We start from the raw sequence: 24,164 nt of genomic DNA, 5'->3' as shown, positions 1-24,164 counted from the left end.
GCCCCGTCCCGTCCCTCGGGGCTCCGCCCGGGCTCGGGTGCCCGATCCCGCCGCAGCCTCTGCTGCCACCCGCTGGAAAAGGATCGGGAGCGGCATTCCCGACCCTTCGGGCAGCAGCGCTTCCCGGGAAGAGGCTGGGACAGGGAGAAATCATCGCTGGAGCAGGAGCTGTCCTGCGGTGCAGCCACTCGCACCAGTGTAACCCGCTCGGGTGAGACCGCACCTGCAGAGCTGCCCCAGCCCTGCAGTGAGCCCGAGGAATCCACGGAGCTGCTGCAGGGCTGGAGCCCCTCTGGAGCCAGGCTGGGAGAGCTGGGAATGTTCCCCTGGAGAGGAGAAGCTCCAGGAGAGCTCAGAGCCCCTGGCAGGGCCTGGAGGGGCTCCAGGAGAGCTGGAGAGGGACTGGGGACAAGGGATGGAGGGACAGGACACAGGGAATGGCTCCCACTGCCAGAGGGCAGGGATGGATGGGAGATTGGGAATTGGGAATTCCTGGCTGGGCTGGAATTGCCAGAGCAGCTGTGGCTGCCCCTGGATCCCTGAAGTGCCCAAGGCCAGGTTGGACAGCCTGGGACAGTGGGGGGTGTCCCTGCCATGGCAGGGGTGGCACTGGTGGGATTTAAGGTCCCTTCCCACCCAAACCATTCCATGATTCCAAACCAAGAGGATGAAGCCTTGCAGGCACCATTCTAAGCTGGACAGCTCCTGGAATCTGCTGCCCCTACAACAACTCTGAGTAATCTGTGAGTAAAAAGCTTCTCCTTGTTTATTACATTAAGGAAATATAAAAATTCAAGCTGTCCCTAGAGTAAATTAAAAAGCAATTTCAGTTCCTTCCGGACTGCTCCTGAATTTATTATACAGCCATATCCCAGAAGATACTTCTTTAGCTTAAAATGTATCAGAACTTGGCAGTCATTGGTATCTATGTACACTTCTCCTTCCCAGGAGAAACAGGACACGGAGAGGAGCCTGGACAAGGAAATGCTACTTTGTACACATGGAAAAGTCAAGCATTGCTGGCAGGGTGGGAATGGAGTTAAAACACATACAGCCAGAGCAGGGCAACTTTTCCAAACTGAAATCACTCCAGCATTCCTTCCCAGAGGGGCAGCAGAAGCCCCTGTGCAGGTGAACAGCACATCCACAGAATCCATCACATGGAAAAGTAGGAATCCTTCTCCTCACCGGAGGACTCTGGAGTCTCAGTCACAAAGAGGTTCCCCACCACTGGGGCCACGGTCACTCCTGCAATAAAACAGGGATCATCAGGGGCAGAGAAGGTTCAGAGCGCAAAAGGCTGATGGGACACAGCCCATGGTGGCACAGAAGAAGGGAAGGAGCTGGAATGAGGAGGAGGAGGCAGGAATACTCACTCTTGGTTCTGCAGGAAGGTGGTGTCTCGTGTGCAGCTGTGGCCTGAGGGAGGGAAGGAAGGGAAGAGGCTCAGCCAGGGCCAGCACCAGCTCAGAGACCCATTTCCCAGAATTTCCACAACTGCTTTCCCTGAACCACAGGCACAAGCTGCTCCCAGGATCACAGGGTTTTATGGAAAAGCCAAAGGAGCTGCAGAGCCTGGGAGAGTGGAAGAATTGATACCTAAATTCAGGGATACAAGGTGACTTATGGTCACTATTAGGAGTTGGACTGGATGATCCTTGTGGGGCCCTTATGGGTACCTCAGGATATCCTATGGTTATTGTTCCTTTTCCCACTGTTCAGAAGAATTTAACAAGAACCTAAAGATCACGGAATTCCAAAGCAATTCCAAATCCTGACTAAAAGCAACGGAGTTAATCCTGAAAGCGAAGAGCTCCCCTCTCACAAAGGAACCTCTCTCCACAGCAGCAGACACCAAACCCAGGGAGGGTTCCCATTTTTTCCAGAGCACCCAGGGGGCTGTGACCCTGGAGTTTGCCTCCTCCGGCCAGGCTGTGCCCGCCTCAGGTGGCAGTGGGCAGTGGGCAGGGGAAGCAGCATTACCATCTTCTTCTTGACCTTGTCCCAGGTGCCTCGGGCGCCCTGCATGTTCTTCTGCATGCGGAACACGTGCCGGTCGTAGTCGTTCCTGGGACAGGGGAGCAGGGCTCAGCGTGCTGCCACGGACCCCAGCCAGCCCCAGCTCCCAGGGAACCAGCAGGGCTGCAAGTGCCACTGCAGGGTCACAGCCAGCCCCAGCCCCCTCCCACAGGGAACCAGCAGGGCTGCAAGTGCCACTGCGGGGTCACAGCCAGCCCCAGCCCCACAGGGAACCAGCAGGGCTGCAAGTGCCACTGCGGGATCACAGCGAGCGCCCACAGGGAACCAGCAGGGCTGCAAGTGCCACTGCAGGATCACAGCCAGCCCCAGCCCCACAGGGAACCAGCAGGGCTGCAAGTGCCACTGCAGGGTCACACCGAGCCCCAGCCCCACAGGGAACCAGCAGGGCTGCAAGTGCCACTGCAGGGTCACACCGAGCCCCAGCCCCTTCCCAGCCCAGCCCAGGAGACAAAACCCCACTGGCTCCGGTTCCCAGCGGGTTCCCCGTACTGGTGCACAGCCCCAAGCCTTGGGGCGGGCCTGGAGGCTCTGCTGAGGCTGAAGGCCGAGCCAGGCTGTTCCCAGGGCTGGGAGCAGGAGCTGAGCAGCTCCAGCAGCACCCGGGGCTGCAGGGAACAGCTTTCCCCAGGCAGACCGAGGCCGCAGGAGTGGCTGAAGTGAGCTGCTGTCCCAGCTCCAAAGCCATCTGTCTCAGAGACAAAAAGGGACCCTGGGCAGTGCCAAGACTGGCAGGGAGCTGCTGGGGGAGCGCCTACCTGTTGATGGGGACCAGCATTCCCGGGCTGATGTGCTCACACTGTGGGGTTTTCACAGGGGGAAAGAGGCCTGAGGAGGGGGTGAGGGGGAGCTCTGAGAGGGTGAAGTCCTCGGTGTCCCCGTCCTGGCTCCCTCGCAGTGTTGGCAGCTGCAGAGCACCTCAGAGCTGTCAGTCACCTGAGCCTGCAGAGCCCCTCTCCCCCTTCAGCAGTCCCTCCATTCCTCCCTGCCCTGGATCTGACTTCCCCTGTCCCCTCCTGCCCAGAACTGGACACAACCCTGCACCTCCACCTTGGTCCGAGTGCCCCTCCAGATCCTGCCCAGCACTTGGCTGAGGGGTTTTGGTGCCGCCACACCCTCAAACAACCATTTCTGGTTCCAATCCCAAGCTCCAAGCTGGCCAGGGCTGCTCAGAAGGACAATTACAATTACTGCCAGCCTGTCCAACCTCACTGCCACCAGCCAAGGCTGCTGTAGAAGCATTCCCACAGATGCCCAGGACTGTACTGGTGGGACTGGAGCAGCCCTGGCACACCCAGCAGGAGGGCAGTCCCACAGGTGCTGCTGGCCCAGGTTTACCTGGACCTTCCTCTTCTGGAAGGGCGTGGTGGCGAAGACGTCGTCGTGGTTGTCCTTGGGCAGCTGCTCCAGGAACTCCCTCATCTGCAGCTTCCGCTTGAGGGTGCCCACCCTGGCAGTGATCACTGCCTCCTTCTTATCTGCAGGATCCAAACAGGAATTGTCTGAGACAGCAGCTATGGGGCATCCAAGAAGACAAATCCCATCTGGACAGAGCTCTGCAAGGAGCTTGGGACCTGCTGGGCCTCAAGGAGCCTCTCAGGATGTCATGAGCTCTTTCCCCTGAGGGGTGAAGGCCAGAGAAAGTCTTCCCCTCATGCCAACAACTGGAAAACTCCACAAGAAGAGAAAGGTTTTTGTCACCTCAGTCATTCATGGCATCCTCCAGCCTGCACACCAAAAGGTGACCTGGCTCACAGTCACACCCTGATGTGCTCTTGTGGATTTATCCCATGGGAGCAGAATTGGTGGGGCTGGAAAAGTCCTCCCAGCCCATCCAGTCCAACCCTTCCCCAGCACTGCCCCATGTCCCCAGGTGCCACAAGCACAGGGCTTTTAAATCCCCCCAGGGATGGGCACTCCAAACCTCCCTGGGCAGTGCCAATCCCTGAGCTCCCTTTCCATGGAGAAATTCCTGCTGTGCCCACCCTGAGCCTGCCTTGGCCCAGCCTGAGGCCGTTCCCTCTGCTCCTGTCCCTGTTCCTGGAGCAGAGCCCGACCCCCCGGCTGTCCCCTCCTGGCAGGAGCTGTGCAGAGCCACAAGGTCCCCCTGAGCCTCCTTTGCTCCAGGCTCAGCCCCTTCCCAGCTCCCTCAGGGATTCTCCAGCCCCTTCCCAGCTCCCTCAGGAACTCTCCAGCCCCTTCCCAGCTCCCTCAGGAACTCTCCAGCCCCTTCCCAGCTCCCTCAGGAACTCTCCACCCCCTTCCCAGCTCCCTCAGCCTCTCCTGGGGCTCCAGCCCCTTCCCAGCTCTGCTCCCTTCCCTGGACACGCTCCAGCACTCAGTGTCTGAATCCGAATTATTTACCACCCACACAACACCCAGAAAGAAGACGCTGGCACCTTTGTTCTCAGATTTTCCTGAGGTGGCTTTCCTGGGCTGCTGCTTGGAGCCTCTCCCCTCCTGCTCCTCCCGGTACTTCCCCTGGCACTCCTCGGCCGAGCGGGACCCCACGGCCATGGCCACCTCCTGCCAGAAGCCGCTCCTGTGCTTCGGGAAGGTCGCGATGGCCCTGCAGGGACAGCACGGGCACCGTGTCACCAGGCAGGGCACGGGGCTGCCAGGCAGGGCACGGTGCCACACGGTGTCACCAGGAGCACCTGGGACAGTGGAAATGTCCCTGCCATGGCAGGGGTGGCACTGGGTGGGATTTAAGGTTCTTCTAACCCAAACCATTCTGTGATCCTGTGGTGTTTTTTCCTCAGAGCAGGCAAATTTATTTGAACACCTTCAACTGACAGCTGTGTCACAAGATAAATTTCCTGCTCACTTGTGCAGATCCCCTCAGACCTGAGCTCCTGCTCATCTAAAAGAGGTAAACCCAAATTTGGCCATTTTACACTCTGTGTCTATTCAATATTGCCAAGTGGTTTAAGTAATTGGATGATGGATTAATTAAACACACTTGCAGTTAACCTGCCATTACCAAACCTGCTCACAAAACCACACCATGTTTAACCTGTTACTGCAGTTTGGGGAGGGAACCTGCTCCCTTTTCACCTGTGGCCTTCACCATATTATACTGATGTTTCATTTGTGAAGAAAATTAATAGAGAATTATAATTCTAGTTATTATTAGGGAATAATAGGGAATAAAATAAGGAAATAAGAAATTAAATAAGGAATATTTCTGATAGGGAATTAAAACATAAAGGAAACCTGGGAAATCATTAATCTGAAAACCCCTAGTCCAGAACATTCAACCCCTTTTGATGCCCAAGGGAAACTTTTCCTCTGAACACAGAATGAGCCCTTACCTGTGAAGGTTCTGTAATTCCCTCTCAGACCAACCATCAGCTGCCCTTGGAAAAAGTTCCAGAGATTTCTGCCCTTTTGCCTCTCTCAGTTTTGCTGAGGAAGCCCTGGCACTGCTGGAGACTCCATGGCTTGTTTTCACCTGGGGTACTCTGGCATTCCTGTCCTTGCTGTGAGTTTTCTCCTTCTCGGTTTCAGGCTGGGTGCTGGAATTGACCAGCCTGGTCTGGCTGGCTCTGTCCTGTGCCCTCCTGGGTTGAGCAGGCAGGAGGGAAGCACTGGACTCAAAGGATGTTTTCCCCTCAGAAGGGGACTCAGAAGAAGACTCAGCACTGGACTCAGTCTCACTCAGCCCCACCAGCCCATTCCAGGAGGCCTTTCCTGTCCTTTGGCCACGGGACTTGCTTGCATTATCCCGGGGATCTCTGGAGCCAGAGCAAGGTTTCCGCCTTTGAGACCCTGGTTTTAATCCAGACACGTTTTTCCTCTTGATGGCCAGTGGAATGCGCTTACTGGCCTGCTCACTGTCCTCACTGGGTGAGTGCTCCTCCTCATCCTCTGACGGTTCCTCGGCGAGGAGAACTCTCTCCGTCCCCGGGAGGCGCTGCCTGGCTGACCTGAGGGAGTACCTGTAGCCCTGCTCGTACATGCTCGGCTCTGCTGCTCTCTTCGCTGCCCCCGGGGCTCTGCTGCTGCCTTTGTTCAGCCCCCTGGTGCTTGAGGAAGCCGCCCCACGGAGATGGGATTTCGTTTCTGTGCTCCTGATTCCAGGATCCTTCTCCTCATCCACAGGGAAGCGCCGTCCCTTCCTGCTGCGGGCAGACCTGGGGTCTCCCCTGGGCGTGGCTCCCCTCCCGCTGCCTTTCCCTGGAAGGAAGAGGCAGCAGAGCCCGTCAGGGGCGCGGGCGGTCCCGCTGTGCTCAGCACAGGGACCTGCACCCCTCCACAGCGTTACCTGCCAAACTACAAACTCGGAGCTGCTCTCAAGGGCTCTCCGAAACTCTACTGACTGAGCAGGCACATCCCCAAACTCTGCTCTGCTCCAGAGAGCTTTCTGCAGGAAACATTGCAGCTGCTTTAAGAGAGAAACTTCTGCTTTATATTGCACATTCTTCCCAGGCTTCTAGCAACACCCAAATTCTACTAAAACCAAATTTTTATTAAAAATTCTATTAATAGATTTTTTTTCCAACATTTCATTTCTTCCATCCACGTTAAAAAGCAAAGCCAGGCCTCCAGGTCACTGGATTGGTGAACTCCAAAACGTCCAAATCCCTTCATTTCAGTTTCCAGAATGAAATCCCTGTGTCCCCGTTATGTAATTAACAAAGTGATTTACAAACACAGCTCTTGTTTGGAGCTGTGAAACTCCACATGAATGCTACTCTGATGACTCTTCAGAGAAAAAGCAGTTGATCATTAAAATATTTGAATCATTTCTTTGCATTAACAGACCCAACCCTACTGCTCCAGCACCCACTCAATTCCACCGATTCCATCAATAATTTGAGAACAGAAAAAAAAAAAGTTTTTACCTTTACTTTGGCTTTTTGGCATTTCCTCTGTTGTCTTCAAGACTTCCTTTGGTTGATTCTTCTTGGAGATGGAACTGGTCTTTTTTTTGGGTTTTTCACTACTAAGCATCTTCAAAATAAAACAATTTACTCTAAAACTAATTTAATCTCCTTTTCTCCAGGCTGAGCCCCCTTCCCAGCTCCCTCAGCTGCTCCTGGGGCTCCAGCCCCTTCCCAGCTCTGTTCCCTTCCCTGGAAATGCTCCAACCCCTCAGAGTCTCTGTTGCAGTGAAAGGCCCAGGACGGACCCCAGGATTTGAGGTGGGACCTCACCAAATTCCTGTCTGATACAATTATCTTTCAAAACACCCCCAATTTTTCCCCAGAAAGAATTCCCCATTGTATCAGATTTAGAGATCACAATTATCTGATAATATGGACATAAGACTATTTTTGCTGTGTTTTCTAATACTTTGATCATGTTTCCAAGATTTCCTTTCTCTTCAGTTGCCTCTAAGAGCTGCACCTGTTCTGTTCCCTGCCCGGCCAAGTTTAATAATTCTATTTAAGTCACACTTAAGAGGATCTTACCAGGCTGAGGTAATCCACCCCTCCCTTTTCTATGGTGACATTCAGGTTCTGATCCACAAACTCCCTCTGCCCACACCAGAAGTTCAGGGGGGGTTTGATGAGGCGCCCGCTGCGAGTGTAGACCCTGCTCGAGTCATTCCTGGGGGTGTAATTTGGTGTTATGGCTGCAAGGGAAAAAAAGCCCAAAGAAAGAAGAGTTTTATCCCAAACACTGCATGGAAAATTCAGTTTAGCGGGTTTCACAAGCAAGAGGAACAATGTTGTGTTTAAACTGGACTACAAGGGAAATGTAAAACATACCCAAAGTTGTTTTCAAAGCATTGCGATAGAAATAACAGGACTGCAGTAAGAAGCTTCACAAATGATAAAATTTACTGTAGTGAACTTTTTACTTTTACTTTGCTTAGAAGGTTATAAATACTGTGAAAGTCACTTGAGGAGGGAGAATGATAAAGAAAAGTTGTCACATGCTGCTCACTGAGACAAATGAGAGTGAAATATAAATGGGAGTCATGAGTGAAAAGCATAAAAGCTTTTACAGTGCTAGCAAGAAAACCTGATTCCAGCACTAACAAAGAGCACCATGGGGTTTGGGAAAGGCCCACTGGACAAAGAAAAGTCTGAGTTAAACCCCAGAGCTGTCAGTGCCGTGGTGAGGCAGGCACTGCACTCAAAGGCTGAGCCAAAGCAGGCGCCTTTACAGCTTTACAGCCATTTCCCAGAAACACAGCATAACAAACCCTTTCCACAAGCCACTCCAGCCAGCCCCAGGTGTCTTTTCCAAAGGAAAGGATTGTTAAATACTCACAGATGTTCTCATCATTCCCTGGCGACACCTCATAGGTGGAGTTTCTCAGTGCAGGTCTCTTTGCACTCCTTGCTGAGCTTTCTGTGGTCTCCAACACATCAATTCCCCCCACGGAGTCACTCTTCTCGTCTTCCTCCCCACAGCTATCTTGAACTGCTTCTTTCCTGATGGTTTGGAGTTTGAGACAAGAAATAACAGCCACTGAGGAAGCTGTTCTTTAACAAACAGGGAGGATGTGAAGCTCTGGTGGGCAGGAGCCTGGTGGCCCAGAACAGCAGAGTGGTTTCATGCCCACATCTAAAACATTTCACATTCCTCTGCTTAATACCCTCAAAAAGCAAAGCTTTAATGAACACTTAGAACACTGCAATGATAGAGAATCTCCAAAGAAGTTACCTCCTCCTTTCCTCAAGAAACTCCTCCACGTACTCCTTCCAACTTCTGGAGAAGCCAAAGGTGAACTTCTTGATGAAGTGGTAGGGGAACCCTGAGGGGAGCACAGGGGACATGAAGAGCAGCTCAGCAGGGCTGGCACTCCCTCAGGGCACAGGAGAGCCCCCAGAGCCTGTGAAACCCCAACATCAGAGGAACTGGCCCAGACAATTCCATCCAGCACACTCCACTCACTCCTGGGTCTAGGAAACCTCTGCAGCACTAGAGCCCCTCTGCTCACAAGCCTTATGCTGCTACTTTTCCTTCTCAGAATATTAATGTAGAAACAAATATAACTTCTTAGCAAAGAAAGTAATAAAATCTTCAATGGAGCAGATGAAGAACAAAAAGGAGATCAGACAACACCCAAAATCCTCTGTCTTGTCTTCTCTCCACCTCCATACTAAAAACCCAAAACAAGCAGCTCATTCCCAGCAAACGTGCCAGAGCAGCACACAGAGCAAGGAGAACAAATCCTGTATTTCCATCTGCGTGGAAATCCCATTTCCTTACAAACCCCACGTGCTCCAAAGCAAGCTGAAAGAGTCTGTAATTTGTGAGACATTCAGAACCAGCAGCTCACCCTCCTTCCTCATGGCAGCTGTGTCTATCTTGCCCTGCAGCAGGTAGACAGTTCCCGAGGAGGTCTGCACCTGGTTGCGAGTGACGCGCTCGGTGACGGCGGTGCTGTGCCACAGCTGATTCGTGTCCCTGGCAAAAGACACAACAGCAACCACGGAAATCACCCCCAGAAGGGATTGCAGTCTGGAATGCATCAGGGAGGGCTGGTGATGCCTGCTTTCTGAGGGATTCAGGCGCAGGCAGGATGTGCTCTGGGCTCAGTTTTCCTTCTCAGCCTGGAATGACACAGCTCTGCCTCTGTGCCTGACACTGGGGCAGGGACAAAGTGAACATGTCACCGCTGCAGGTGCCACCCGTGGGACAGCAGCTGGAATGAAGCCAGCTCATTACAGCAGCCCAGCTTGGAGGGGGCTGGAGCAGCCTGGGACAGCAGGAGGTGTCCCTGCCCTTGGCAGGGGTGGGGCTGGACGGACTCTAAGGTCCCCCCCAACCCAAACTGTCCAGAGCTATTTGATACTTGATTTATTTCTCTGAAGCTTTCTGATTATCTCAGCACAGGACTCTGAAATTAGTTCACCAGTAGCTCCCTGGATGCTGGCTCTCCTCCCTCTTGCCCACACAAAGGAATTGTCTCTTCCTTGACAAAGTCTAAGCTCTGCACTGTTACCTCATGTTTGATGTCCATGGTTTACTTTACATTTAAATAATAAACTGGTTCTTACTTCCTTTTCCCACACACAGAGATTGCCATGTTTCCAGGCAGCACTTTAATCCTCCAGCTGTTCAGGCAGATGTTTTTCTGTTTCAGAAAAAAAAAAAGAAAATAAATCATTTAGAAGTATTTATTACCCAGGCCCCCTCAGCGATCAGATCCAATAACAAAAATATATCTTTCAGTATCTTCTAAGCTACAAATCTGGAATATTAGAGGATATCTGATCCTCGGCTCAGTCCTGAAGGTAACTTGGTTTAATTCAGAAACAAACACTCTAGGCCACGGTGAGGGAGAAGAGAACAAGTCCCTTGCAATCCCAGATTTCCCCAGAGAACAAGGAAAGCCCAAGCCTTGGGCAGGTGTGCTTGTGCCAGGTGCCCAGGGAATCCCAGGGATGCAGCACTGCTCTCCTAGGAAGAGATTCTGCTCCAGTTAAATTGATCAAGAACCTGGATGCTCCATAGGAAAGCCAAGCCCTTTCCCTGCCCAACAGCACATTCCTGCATGGATTCATGCCCAGCTGGGGAAGGTCTCTCCTCCCTGGATCTGAGCAGGCAGCCAGGAGCTGGCAGGGCCCTTGATCACACCATGGCTTCTGCACACTAAACCAAAAGTGCTTCTTTTACATAAAAAAATCCAAACCCTGAACATCTGTCATCTTGGAGCATGGAAAAAAAGGAACCCTTTGCACGGGAAAATTTACTGGTAAAATCTAATGGAATAACGATTTATTCTCTTCTCAGTGTTCCTTGCTTTTGACAAGAAAAAGAATAACTTCCAGCTATCAGCCCAGAGGAATTTCTCATTCTCCCTCGGGGATTATTTTCTCCCACCTCTTTGTGCGCTTTGCCAGCAAGTTGATCAGTAGGAGGTTTATCCAAAGGGGCCTTGGGTTCTTCTGCCAGCTTCTGCTTCCTTGGGATTTGGACTGGAGAGCAGAGCATGATGCTACAGAAGCGCTTGGAAGGCTTTCCAGGACTAGCCTCTGGTGCCTTTTCCACTGCTGGAGCAGCTGGTTTTTTGCTGGGCTGCAGCTCTCTCCTGTCTTCATGAAGCTCTCTACGTTCTCCATTTCCCCACCTTCCTCTCACCCGATCCCTCTTTTCCCAAGGGGTGGAGTTCACTTGCAAAGGAGTAGCCACTGTACTTTGAGACATTTCTCCATCAGCATCTACTTCTATAGATTCCACCAGGAAAACATCCACATCGTCCTTATCAGAGTCCATATCCTGGGCAGGCTGGTTCCCTGGCTGCTCAGCACCAGCAGCCTGCACTGAGGGATTCTCTGCAGTTGTGGGAGGAGGAACATTCTGCTGGGTGTGGGTTGAAGGTGTTCTAGCTGCCCATTTAAAGGAAAAAAAAAAGGAATAACAAAAAAATTAGGGATTTTAAGCGTGGGAAGAGGCTGCCTGGCGGGTGGGGGAGACCCATGCCAGGAGGGATTTAAAGCCCTGTGGATGTGGCACTTGGGGACAGGGGAGAGTCCTGGGGGAACAGTTGGGCTTGATGGCCTCAGAGGGCTTTCCCAAGCTCAGCAGTGCCCTGGCTCTCTGCCTGCAGGGAGTTTGTGCTCTCAGAGCAACCCCAGTACCTTGCTGCTGCTGCAGCAGTTGCCACTTCACCCGCAGGAAGAACTTCTGGGGGGTTTCCAGTACGGGAGGCTCTGCTGGGGGCTCTTCCAGGGGCTCCATCCTGGGAACATGAGGCAAAATTGGCTCTGGAAAACAACCAGACAAACAAACCCCAAAACCCTCTTTAGATTTATGGAAGAAAAACATTGCATGGGGGGTGGAGGTGGGGACAATATGATCTTTTATATGCTTTTTATTAAAAAAAAATCTCCACAGAATCCCAGAAAGGTTTGAGTAGGAAGGGACCTCAAATCCCATCCCACCCCCTGCCATGGCAGGAACACTTTGCACTGTCCCAGGCTGCTCCAGCCTGGCCTCGGGCACTGCCAGGGATCGAGGGACAGCCACAGCTGCTCAGCTTTCCTCTCTTTCCTCTCTGTGCCAGGGCCTGCCCACCCTCATTGTAAAAAGGGGTTACATCCAGCTCGATGCCAGCTGCAAACCTGCTGAGGGGGCACTGGATCTCACCATGTAATGGATAGAGATAAAAGCCAGCAGGGAGAGGCCAGGAACATACCCCAGTGGGATTTCAAACCCCAAGCGCGGTTCCATGAGCCTTTCTCTTCCCTGCACAGACTGTAAGGAATAGTTACAGCAATTTTGGTTTGATTTTTTTTACTTACAAGGTGGTTTTGAAGGTGTTGCACACGTCCAACCCACTCATGAACACAACAGAAAGAACAATTAGAGCCAGAGCGAGGCAGAGGGGAAGGACACCCAAAGGGAGGGAATCCTCTACGATACAGAGCAGGGAAGATACATCAGCACTGCTACAGACACATTTCAGCACTAAAAAACTTCACCATCCAACTTTTTTTAATCCCAGCAGCTGGGGTGCAACCAGTGCTGATGTTTTCTACAGCCACCAAGGGGCTCTGGCTGCTCTTCTCAGATCCTGGAAGAGCCATGAGCGGGACCAGAGGGAAGATGTTCACACCTGAGACAGCTCTCCTGGAGAAGCTGTGGAACAATCATTGCTTCCCAAGGTGTTGGTGTCAAGGGGCTTTGTCCTCTCCATGGGCCTTCCAAGGAGAAAGGATTAAGGCAATTGGTAGCAGCTTTGAGAGCTCTTTCCTTTCAATAGGAGACTCCAGTGTGCTCCAAAATAATAAAAACCGTTAGGGGAAAAAGAACTGCTAATAATAACTGTAATCTGGCATTGTGGACTGGTGTAAAGAATGAAGAGGTCTAGGAGAATGTGAAAATCAGGGATGTCACTACAGCACAAGATGCCTGAAAATTCTGTGACCCAAACCCAGGTTTACACCTTTGCGCTCTTTATTCCAGCTATCCACACAGGCATTCACACCATGGAGCCACCGAGGGCTCGTACACCTCACCTGCTCCGGGCCGGGCGCCGCGGTGCTGCGGGGCCGCGGGGGTCAGGATCACGTCGGGGGCGATAGCGCGCTGCCGCTCCGCCCGTGCCTTCATCCGCTGGAAGATCGTGACCGGCGACTCCTGCCCAGCCGGCTCCGGAGCAAGGCTCCGCTTCGGCGGCCGCTCGGCGGCGGGCCCGGCCCGGCTGTCGAAACCGGGCCCGGCCCGGCTGTCGAGCCCGGGACCCGGCCGGCTGTCGAGACCGGGGCAGGGCCGGCTGTCGCCACCGGGACCCGGCCGGCTGTCGAGACCGGGACCGGGCCGGCTGTCGAGACCGGGACCGGGCCGGCTGTCGAGACCGGGACCCGGCCGGCTGTCGAGACCCGGGCAGGGCCGGCTGTCGAAACCGGGACCCGACCGGCTGTCGAGACCGGGACCGGGCCGGCTGTCGAGACCGGGGCCGGGCCGGCTGTCGAGACCCGGACCCGGCCGGCTGTCGCCACCGGGCCCGGGCCGGCTGTCGGGCCCATCCCGGCGCTCCGGCCCCCCGAGCTGCGGCCCCGACGCGCGGCCGCCCGCAGCCGCGCCGCTGCCCCGGCCCTGCAGGAGCTGCTTCAGTGGGGTGAGCGTCCCCGCGGGAATGCTGCTGAGGAACACCGAGCGCACCGGCGGCTGTCTCCAGGCGGAGCGGCGGCTGGGGGTGGCGATGATGTCGCAGACGCCGCCGCAGCGGTCCCGGCCGGGTCCCAGCCCCGCCATGGCCGCGGCCCGGCCCAGCGGCGCTCCCGGGCCCGCCGCGCTCCCCTCACGGACCCGCGCGCAGATTCGAGCGCCGCCGCCGCGCCCGGCGATTGGCGGAACTGCGGGCCGAGACCACCGAGCGCGGGCGCGGGGGGGTGTTACGAAATAAAAACCTTGCCGGATGGCGTTGAGGCAGGTGGCAGCAGGCCAGGGGTATGCCCGAGCTCCCCTCTCCTCGGCATGGTGGTTCGGTCCGCACGTGGGCGGGCTCCGTAACCGTTAGCGCTGAGAGAGGCGGGCTGAGGCGGGACCGGGGCGGGGCCGGGGCGGGGATGGAACGGGGCTGAGGCGGGGCCGGGGCGGGGATGGAACGGGGCTGAAGAGGCATCGGAAGGGGATCGGGCCGGGGCCGAGGCGGGATCGGAACGGGGCCGGGACTGAGGCGGGGGCGGGACCGGAACGGGGCCGGGACTGGGCTCAGGCGGGGATGGAACGGGGCTGAAGCGGGATCGGAAGGGGATCGGGACGGGGCCGAGGCGGGATCGGAAGGGGATCGGGACGGGGCTGGGGCTGAGGCGGAATTGGAACGGGGCTGAGGCGGGGGCGGGACCGGAACGGGGCCGGGACTGGGCTGAGGCGGGGCCGAGGTGGGATTGGGACGGGGCCGAGGCGGGATCGGGACGGGGCCGAGGCGGGGATGGGACCGGAACGGGGCCGGGGCGGGATCGGAATGGGGCTGAGGCGGGGCCGGGACGGGGCTGAGGCGGGGCCGGGGCGGGATCGGGACGGGGCTGAAGCGGGATCGGAAGGGGATCGGGACGGGGCCGGGGCTGAGGCGGGGCCGGGGTGGGATCGGGACGGGGCCGAGGCGGGGATGGAACGGGGCTGAAGCGGGATCGGAACGGGGCTGAGGCGGGGCCGGGACGGGATCGGGCCGGGTCCGGGGCTGGGCTGAGGCGGGGCCGGGGTGGGATCGGACGGGGCCGAGGCGGGATCGGGACGGGGCTGAAGCGGGATCGGAAGGGGATCGGGGCTGGGCTGAGGCGGGGCCGGGCTGAGGCGGGGCCGGGCCGCGGCTCCACAGGAACGTCCGGAACTTAGGAAGAGCCCCGGGAGCACCGTGGGGCGTAGCCGCGGCTCGGTGGAGCCTTTCCGATGTGCGGAGCCGGGTGGGTGCTGAGCCCCAGGCCTGGCAGGCTCCGGTGTGTCCTGGCCGGAAGATCCTGTAGTAGGAGTTCAGAGGTCAAATGGCACACAGGGGAAGTCACTTGAATAATGGATAAAAAATAGAGGATAAATTGGAGTCACAGGTGTACCCAGCTGTAGCCCTGCTAACAAGCAGCTGCAGTGGGATCAGGTGTGTCTGATTCTCAAATTAGTCCCAGCAGGTGGGTTAGAAGCTCAGCTCTGGGTACAAAATTGCTTCAGTGTGTGCCTGTTGATAATAAACAGCTGTGTTAAAAAACAAGGTGTTATTTTGGGGTCCTGTTTGCTGCTTTGCAGCTTGTTACAATAAGGAAAGACTTTGGGTTCATTACAGGAGATGCATGTGCTAATTAGCAGGCCAGTTAATAGAGCGGACAGGGAGCTGAGCTTGCTGCTCCCCTCAGAACTCGGAGAAGGAGCCCCAGGGCTGCAGTGTCGGGATCAGAGGCGGGTGAGTGCCAGGGGAGGGGGCCATGGAAACACAGGGGAGCTCTGCATTTCCTCTCCTGGCATCTGCCTGGCCTCAGCTCCAGGGCTGCTCCTGTCTCAGGGTCTGGGTGCTGGGCTGGCCCCAGGAGTGTAAAAGTCCTCGTTTCCAGCCCGTGCAGCTAAAGGGATCTGAATGTGCAGGATCAGCTTCTCAAGGGTGTTTATTTTCCCTTATCCAGAACATTCTCTCTCTGCCCTGCTGAGCTCTGGCCAGCAGCTCGGCCATGGCAATCTGCCTCTCACCTCAGGCAGAGTTTACATTATATACTCAAAATTTATGTGTACTATATTTACAATATTGTGCTAATATCTATCATCTATGTTGGACAGTGTGTCTGTACCTTAAACCAACAGAAAAGTGTCACCATCACAGCAAGGCATGGAGGGCAAGGAGAAGGTCAGGACATGCCCAAATTCCTCCATCTTGTACCCCTGAACCCCATTCTAAAACCCCCAAAATTCTACTTTTCCACCCTGTGTTAACTCCACTACCACACTACTCAAACCCTTGTGGTTTGTAATTCCTCACACAAAGCTGGCAGCTTTTTCCACGGGCTGAAATCAAAGCCACAGGTGGTTTTGACTTTGTGCCAAGGTCTGTGAGTCCCTGCCAGGGTCTGGAGCAGCCAGGGCAGCCAGAGGGATGTGCTGGGCTCTGACAGTCCTGCTGGAGCTTCCCAGGGAAGGAATGGGGCTGGCAGATCTGTGGGTGGAATAGGGAAGGAGACCATGGAAAAGTTACAACAGGGATAACAAGCTGTGTTTAGGGTTTACATCAGTGAAATGTCTGATTGTGGTTTCTGATGCACTAACTTCACACAGATGGCATGGCTTCGTTTGGTTCATGTGTCCTTAAAAAGCACAAACCCCCCCCATTCAACCCATCATTTACTCCTTACAGATATTTCTTTACTCCTTATCTACTCAGCTTTTGCCTAAATGATCAAAAGCAAAGAAAATTTGTTTTACTCCAGTTAGTTGCAGAAGCCACCATTGTGCTTCCTTTCAGGAACAAAAAAGAATCCACAGGAGGTCAAGATTTAAGATCCCCAAAAAGCTGAATAAACATTTATTCTTATAACTCTATACTTAATATACAGGTTTGATTGACTAATTGACAAGACTTGTCAAAGGAACCTCCCAAAAAAAGGGAAAAACCTTAAATATTTCTATGAAAAAACACAGGAAAGCACACACCCCTCAACCCAATTTCCCAAGGAGAAATTCCTCCTTTCCAGGAACGAACGTGTGTGTGAGATTTGTGGGTGCAATTTAGGTAGCTGTGGAATTCCTACAAGTTTTGTTAGAATTCCTAAGCTTTGTTAGCATGGCTGAGCAGGTCCCCTCTTGTTTGTGTTACCAGATGCCAGTGGAGCTTCCCAAATGGAATCCCAGAATGGTTTGGGTGGGAAGGGACCTCAAATCCCACCCAGTGCCACCCCTGCCATGGCAGGGACACCTCCCACTGTCCCAGGGTGCCCCAGTGTCCAACCTGGCCTTGGGCACTGCCAGGGATCCAGGGGCAGCCACAGCTGCTCTGGCAATTCCAGCCCAGCCCCTCTCCAACCTCCCAGCCAGGAATTCCTAAATCCCAATATTCCATCTAAATTTCCCCTCTGGCAGAAATACTTTTTTTTTTTTTTCCCATAAATGGCATTTCTTGAATATTTTTTAAGCTTGTTTGCTGTTTGTTCCATAAAGAAGAGATCAGGTCTATTATTCAGAGAAGAAAGACTAATCCAGATGAAACAGGAAAAGATGTTGAGGGTAAAAGAGTTAATTTGGTTTTTGTTGAGTGTGGGTGGTTCTGGGGCAGAACAGGTGCACCTGGAAACAATAAATGCAGATTTAGCTCGAGGCCTCTAAGTGACTTCTGAGCCTCATCAGCTGCTTGTGCTGTGGGTTTAGAAGGAGGAAAGTGGGTTTTTCTGGGATTTATCTGTGTGGATTCCAGCAGTTACCAGGAAGGACCTAAAACTTGGAGCCCTCTGCTTCTCTTTGGGAAGGTGGCAGATGCCAATCAAAATCTTCATGGAAAAAAAAGAATTATTCATGGGGCAAGGATGATGATTGCATTGTAAAGAGTTTTCCAAGCCCCCCTTCCAGACTTCTGCCTCTTTAGCTCCCAGTGGAGGTGTAACCCATGCAGCTGAAGTTTCTGCCCGGGGTGGATCAGCAGTTTTGGCAGCAGCTGCAGAAATTCCACCCCAAAAGTCTGTGGTGTGGGTTGTACAGCCCAGACACCTCGGTGAGATCTGTAGTGTGGGGTTAAACTGGGGAAAAACCCCAGAACACGCCTTGCATGCAGTTTGGGTGAGGGGTGTGTGCTTTTCTCTGTTTTTTCATATAAATATTTAAGGTTTTTCCCTTTATTTGGGAGGTTCCTTTGACAAGTCTTGTCAATCAATCAATCCTGTAAATTATATATTAAGTATAGAGTTATAAGAATAAATATTCAGCTTTTTGGGATCTTAATTAATTGTATGTCTGGAAGCAAAACCCAAATGTTTCTTTTGTTGGGAGCAGCTGGAATAAAATACTAATATTTCATATATTTATACATATATAGGTTTGGTTTATTAGTGAATAGTCTTCATTAAATCTAAGGAAACGTTTTCCTGCTGGATTTCATTGTATCTGTGTGAAGAAGCAGACTGACAGAACACCCCACACTGTGCTTAGGGTGTTTTATTCTTATTTCTTCTTTCCTCCTCTGGTTTAGGATTATTTATGTTCCCGGCCAGCAGCTCGGGGGGTGGAAGGAGGGAGTGGGAAAGGAGGTTGTGCTTTAGGGATAGCAGAAAAATAATGAACAAAAAAAAAAAAAAAAAAAAGAATTACGAGCAGCTGTGGCCGGGCTGGGGTTCCTCTAGTGAGGGAACGTTTCTGCATGTGGTGGGAAGCCCAGGGTTCCAGAGGGAAGGAGAACCACGAGGTGGCAGGAGCTGCCTGCCCGCATCCATCCCTCCCTCCATCCCTCCCTCCCTGCATCCATCCCTGCATCCCTCCCTCCCTCCATGCTGGCACTGCCCAGGCTCCCCAGGGCACGGGCACGGCCCCAAGGCTGCCAGAGCTCCAGGAGCCTTTGGCCAGCGCTGCCAGGGATGCCCAGGGTGGGATTTTGGGTGTCTGGGCAGGGACAGGGATGGGATGAACCCTGTGGGTCCCTCCCAGCTCAGGAGATTCTGGGTTTCAGTGAATGATTTCTGATTTGAAAAGGAAGCAGCCCCAGCTCTTAGGCAGCTGTTCTGGTGACTGTCACCTCCGTGAGAAAGCTGTGCCTTCCTTCCCTCCTTCCTGCAATGGTTTTGCTTTGAGTTTCCAGCTGCTCCCCTGCCCAGCTGGAGTGAGGAGCAGCCTTCCCCAGGAACATGTACCCCCACGGGCCCCTGAGTGCTGCCCTCAGTCCTGTCCCACAGCTGTCACAACCTGAGCTCATTTTTAACTCCCCTCTCATTTTCCCACTGCTGCTGGAGTGCATTCCTTAGTTTTCCCTGTAGTGCTTGGCTGCTACTTTCTTGTTTCAGTGTCCAAGTGTTCCTGGCTAGTTCCTGAGCCCTGGTTCTCGTGCTGGCCCCACTGATTCTCTCCTTTCCCAGAGATTCTTTCCCTGGTGGTCCCTGGAGAACAATCCCAGCTGGAAGCACTGAGCCAGGCACTGCTGCAGCTTCTGGACTGGTTTCTCTCTGAGTTTGGGGATTTGGAGCTTTGCCTGCACAGGAGCAGGAGGAATTCCCTGTCCTCCTGGTGAGCACCTTCCCCTGCATCTCCTCAGAGTGAGAATTCCGAGTTTGGTCACTAATTACATTTCTGGCTGTGTGTTGGAGGGAGCTGCAGCTAGTTCTAAGTTCTGTGCTCTATTTCTGAGGCTGCTTCCACAGCTTTCTGAAAGTCTTCTTACCTTTCCTATTTCCCACGTGGCTCGAGATGTTTCTGTGGGCATTTGTGGGGATGGAGAGCAGGGCTGGGAGCTGCTCAGCCCTGGCTGAAGGGGATGTGCTGAGCCTGGCAGGGCAGGAGGCTGTGCCAGCAGCGCCCTGAGGAGGAGAGCGCTGTGCTTGGCTGTGCTTGGCAAGCAGAAAATGCCAGACCTGTGCGGGTTTGTGCAAAGCTCTGATGAAGCAGTGTTACTAAGGAACCCAAGTGTGGTGGGTAGAGCTATTTTTAGTGTAGATTGAAAAGGTATAAATACTGAGCTTTTGGAATCTCTGAACAGCTTCGTGTGTGCCAGCCATGGAGACCCCATCTCTTCTATCACTTGCTGTCAGCATTCAGGTAGAAATTATCCTAAAATCCTATCACCATCCTGGTAATTAATGTGCCACCCCAAGCCCCTCACTGTCAGCCTGCCCCGTGTTGCCTGGCTGGCCCGTCCCATTAAACATTCTGCAGCTTTTGGGGGCTGCTCACAAGTTCTGTGAGAACTGCCTGTGGTAAGCTCAGGTTGTGGTCACTTAATAATCTTATTGAAACAGCGACTGAATAGAAAATATTTAGTTGCTAGTATAAAAAATTAATATTGCCCTCAGCATCTTTACAAGCACAAAAGATAAATATTTGTTTTATGCATTCTCTAAGAATTACTGTATTGATTCCCAATAACAGATCTAAGCTATTACAATAATTTCACCTGTTAATTCTTTTAAAACATCCTTGTTGTCTTTTCCCTTATTGGCAAAGTTTTATTTTTACTTGTCTCTGTAACTTTCCTTATATTTTGAGTGTTTTTGCTAAGTGATCCCTTAGAGTAATATCCACTGGCTGCAAGGCTGATTTTAATTTAAAGACAAATTTGTTGTGCCTGTTATTAATACACAGCACATTGTGATGATGGAGTGCCCTGGTTTGGGCTGGGATAGAGTTCAGTTCCTTCCCGGGAGCTGGGAGTGATTTGGGTTCGGGATGAGGATAATGAGTTGGGGTTAAACCACCAGAGGCTGACATTATTTCCCTGCAAGGTGAGATGTTCTCCCAGTGCCACAACCTGCCCCAAGATTTGGCAAGAAGTTATGCAGAAGTAACAAATTAAATAAAAAATTCTTGTGGCTCATAATTAGAGCTGTTTTAAAGAGGATTTTTCTCTGGTGGTCATTTCCCAGCAGTGTTTCCATTCATGGAAATCACCTCAGAAATAACAAATAGATCAAACTTGTGCATCTGAGCAAGGCCTGAGCTAAAATGGTGTAAATTAGAACCATGCTTAAAGCAGAGCCCTGTGCTTTTCTGTTTTGGTTTTCTTCACCAAGGCCTAAGCCACTGCTGGAAACACTCCCTGTGTAACTCCCTGCTAGCTGGAAATGGGGAAGAAAATGTTCCCCTCAGTTCTTTAAACCAGGAGCTGTTGGTAATTTCTTCTCTCCTGGAGTGTTACTCCAGTGGTGATGAGATTTAACCTAATCTGCATTAATGCTGCCTTTTAGCATCGGTTCAGGAAGGAGCCCAAAACCCCACCTGGAGCTCCACGGGGCTGTTCTGGAACAGGCACAGAGCTGGAGATCCATCCTTTGTAGGGGATAATAAATGGTAATGCACTCCTTAGCATTTCAATGTCATGATTAAATATTCCAGAGCCTTATTAATTGAATATTTTATATTCCTGCAAATGGCCTTGATCCTCACAATGGCATACTAATTCCACGGGAAGGGAGAGGGAGCATGTTCAGATTCCTGCAAGGAGTCCCTGCAAACAAGGCTTTTGAACTGACAGCATGATTGGGTTCTTGGGCAAGTTGCTGTGCATGAAGCAGGACCTGGAGGCAATGTGGATGTGTTTGCATTTTGGATTTATGGGATTCCAGAGTCACATGGGTGGTTTGCTGCTGGTACTGCAAGAAGAAGCTCAGTAATGGATTATCCCAGGGGATTAAAATTCTGTAGGTCTCAGTCACCAACCCATCAATGACACCAACGTGATCATTCTGGGCTGCAGAGATGAACTTTTCCCCTCTTGGTAGAACTGAAGGAAATTCCAGGCTCCTTCTCCCCTGAAATCACAAAGAGTTGGAAGGTTCCCCAAAAGGGAACTCATGGCTCTGTTCAAGAGATGAGAAGGAGCAGCTGAGGGAGCTGGGAAGGGGCTGGAGAGTTCCTGAGGGAGCTGGGAAGGGGCTGGAGAGTTCCTGAGGGAGATGGGAAGGGGCTGGAGAGTTCCTAAGGGAATTCCAGCAGGAATTTCCCCATGGAAAGGGAGCTCAGGGATTGGCACTGCCCAGGGAGATTTGGAGTGCCCATCCCTGGGAGTGTCCCAGGAATTCCTGGAGGTGGCACTCAGAGCTCTGGGCTGGGGACAGGGTGGGGAAGGGGCCCAGCTGGGACTGGATGGGCTGGGAGGGCTTTTCCAGCCTCAGGGATTCCAACATTCCCAATTCAGTTCTCTCCTGGAAGAACTTCCATGCAGGGTTACAGGGAGTACATGTTGTTGTAGATTTCAAATGCATGTATTGCTTTTCTTTCTCACATACTGCAAAAATATTAATTAACAAATAAATAAGCCATTAAGACTATGGGAGGCAGCCAAATCTGCCCCTTCTTTTGTGGGGCTGAAGTTCATCAGTCCATTTCTGGTGAAATTTAGTGTCAGGTGTGGAGTTTTTACGCCATACTTTTGTGGCTATTCCAGCTTTCCATCCACTGACACTCAGCACTGGTGGTATCTTTTTCCTTCCTCTCTCTCCTATTTTGATAAAATCTGATTTTGCTGTAGCACTTTGTAGATAAAACAAACAAAAAAAACCCCAAAAACAAAACAAACAAACAAAAGAAGGCTGTTAATAAAATTGTTTTCCAAGAGCATTGGTGTCCCAGCTGGGCCTGGGAATTATCCAGGAGGCTGGAGAAGCAGCAGCTGAGAGGGCAGCAGTGATGCACTGAGAAGGGAAGCAGGGAGCCACTCGGGGTTGCCATGGCTACTCCATCGTGGTGTCCCTTTGGATGGCTTCATTCCAGAGCTGGGCACACTCGGTGCCACCAGTGCCAGCAGTGGGGCTGGGAGGAGCAGGCAGGGCACTGGGGGTGGCCAGCAGGGCCCGGTGGGGTTTGGAGCTGCTCCTGAGGATGAGGAGAAGCTCTGTGGGACGTGGGATGGATCCCTGAGTCAGGGCTGCTGCCCAGCGCTGGCACGTTTCCCCAGGGAAGGAGGAGTGACTCTTGGAACTCTCAATTTTCAGGGAATTCAGTTCCCCTGAAGCATTCTCGCTGCAGGATTTGTGCAGTGGTGCTGGCACTGATCCCCTCCCCTCTCAGTGCTGGGATCCCTGTGCTCCAGAACAGACCCCTGAGGCCTCCACCAGGCTCTGCTGCTAAAGGAGGTTGGGAAGAGATGCTCCCAGGAGCTGAGATGGGATATCAGGAATAAATTCCTGGCTGGGAGGGCAGGGATGAAATTCCCAGAGCAGCTGTGGCTGCCCCTGGATCCCTGGCAGTGCCCAAGGCCAGGTTGGACACTGGGGCTGGAGCACCTGGGACAGTGGGAGGTGTCCCATCCATCCAGGGGTGGCACTGGGTGGGATTTAACATCCTTTCCAACCAGTCTGGGATGTGATGAAAATCAGCTTTGCCAATGAGCAAATAATAAAAAAAAGGGAAGGAGCAGAACTTGGATTATAGTCTAACTGTGGGGAATTACTGGAATATTCTGTCTTCTTTTCGAAGCATTAGCAACAGGTCCAAAAAGACAAGACACTGTGGCGTTTTAGCCTTTGAGAGGCTGCAGAAGGGGAGGTTTCTGTGCTGGGAGGTGATGGATGGTGCTCCTTGCTAAGTGCTTTTATTCTCTCGAGGTGTCAGGTGCAATAAAGCCAAGCCCTTCCCTCTGACAGCCACTTGCACCTCACCTGGTGATGCCCTCTGAGTTCCTCCTGCTGATCTCTGCTGGCCACAGCAGGGCACGAGCCCTTGATTGACACAGATGCTGCCAGATCAAATCTCTGTTTGCCTGCTGAGGGGAAAGCAGCCCCTGGAAGGTCTCTTTCCTCAGGCTTGATGGGTTCAATTGGGCACACAGCTCCTTTCCTCCGGAGCTGTGAAGGATTTCAGAGCATTACAGCGTCATGGTCTGTGCCTTCCGCTGGAATTATTGCTCTGTAACCCCCTGGAATGTTATTTACCTCAGCTCTCACCGGCACTGCTCCTCTGGAGCACAAAGAGCAGCACGAGCAGAGCTGAGGAGGCAGAAATGTGCCATTTTTCCCATTGCCAGCCCCAAAATGTGGGATTCAGGCACTGCTTCAGCTGGGCAGTGCTGGCTGCTGCCAAGGAGGTGATTTTTGTTTCCTGTCACAGTGTGCTGGCAGGGTCTGACACTGGCTGGGTGTTGCTGATCCTCCTGAGGATAACTTCCATTCCTTACAGTCCTGCAATGGTTTGGGCTGGGACGGGACTTTCAATCCCATCCAGTGCCACCCCTGCCACGGGCAGGGACACCTCCCACTGCCCCAGGCTGCTCCAAGCCCTGTCCTTGGGCACTTCCCTTCCAATCCAAACCATCCTGTGGTTCTGGGACTGCTCCCAGGGCAGCTGTGGGATCTTGGAGCCCGTTCCCTCTTTCTGTGGGAGTGGACAGACAGCCTGGGATCTGCTCAGTGCATCCTGGAAGGCAGGGACAGGAGCCTAAAGCATGAACCCAAGTGGCTTTGGGATGATTCCTGCCTTTCTGTGTTAGTCCTCTCTGGAAAACGAAGCTGAGAATCCCATTTTTTACTTTTTGAGCCTGGCTTTGTTTGTGTGTTCCCAGTGGCCCAGAGCTGCAGCTGAGCCATCACTGTGTGACAGAAAACGTGCCTTGGGGT

General features: G+C 52.9%; 1 protein-coding gene across 3 annotated transcripts; it reads right to left on the bottom strand.

Annotated features, from left to right (window-relative positions):
- Positions 1–742: 742 nt before the first annotated feature.
- On the bottom strand, positions 743–13,993 carry MIS18BP1 (MIS18 binding protein 1). Of its 3 annotated transcripts, XM_072930611.1 has the most exons (17): positions 12,963–13,993; positions 12,246–12,357; positions 11,583–11,683; positions 10,825–11,330; positions 9,999–10,075; positions 9,278–9,405; positions 8,659–8,749; positions 8,263–8,426; positions 7,455–7,618; positions 6,885–6,993; positions 5,352–6,216; positions 4,437–4,606; positions 3,376–3,515; positions 2,796–2,944; positions 1,984–2,068; positions 1,377–1,419; positions 743–1,248 (listed from the first exon to the last, which is right to left on the bottom strand). In XM_072930611.1, exons 1-17 carry the CDS (start codon positions 13,699–13,701, stop codon positions 1,157–1,159), a joined length of 3,735 nt encoding a protein of 1,244 aa, XP_072786712.1. In that variant the 5' UTR covers positions 13,702–13,993; the 3' UTR covers positions 743–1,156. The 3 variants fall into 3 exon arrangements, 2 of the variants coding, with proteins under 2 accessions (XP_072786712.1, XP_030131176.4); XM_030275316.4 differs by lacking the exon at positions 12,246–12,357 and having other exon boundaries at positions 11,583–11,708; XR_012056581.1 differs by lacking the exons at positions 743–1,248; positions 1,377–1,419 and having other exon boundaries at positions 1,983–2,068; positions 2,796–2,865.
- Positions 13,994–24,164: the final 10,171 nt, after the last annotated feature.

This window comes from Taeniopygia guttata, chromosome 5 (genome assembly GCF_048771995.1).
Source record: "Taeniopygia guttata chromosome 5, bTaeGut7.mat, whole genome shotgun sequence".
NCBI classification, from domain to species: Eukaryota; Metazoa; Chordata; class Aves; order Passeriformes; family Estrildidae; genus Taeniopygia; species Taeniopygia guttata.
This window is presented reverse-complemented; position numbering and strand designations above follow the sequence as displayed.

Bases quoted from the DNA above. Each gene is read 5' to 3' on its own strand.
- MIS18BP1 (XM_072930611.1), bottom strand. From the start codon at position 13,701: ATGGCGGGGCTGGGACCCGGCCGGGACCGCTGCGGCGGCGTCTGCGAC. The intron at 11,331-11,582 runs GTACTGGGGTTG...TTAAATGGGCAG, and splicing joins ACTGCTGCAGCAGCAGCAAG to CTAGAACACCTTCAACCCAC. The intron at 6,217-6,884 runs GTAAAAACTTTT...TCTTCCTTCCAG, and splicing joins GCCAAAAAGCCAAAGTAAAG to GGAAAGGCAGCGGGAGGGGA.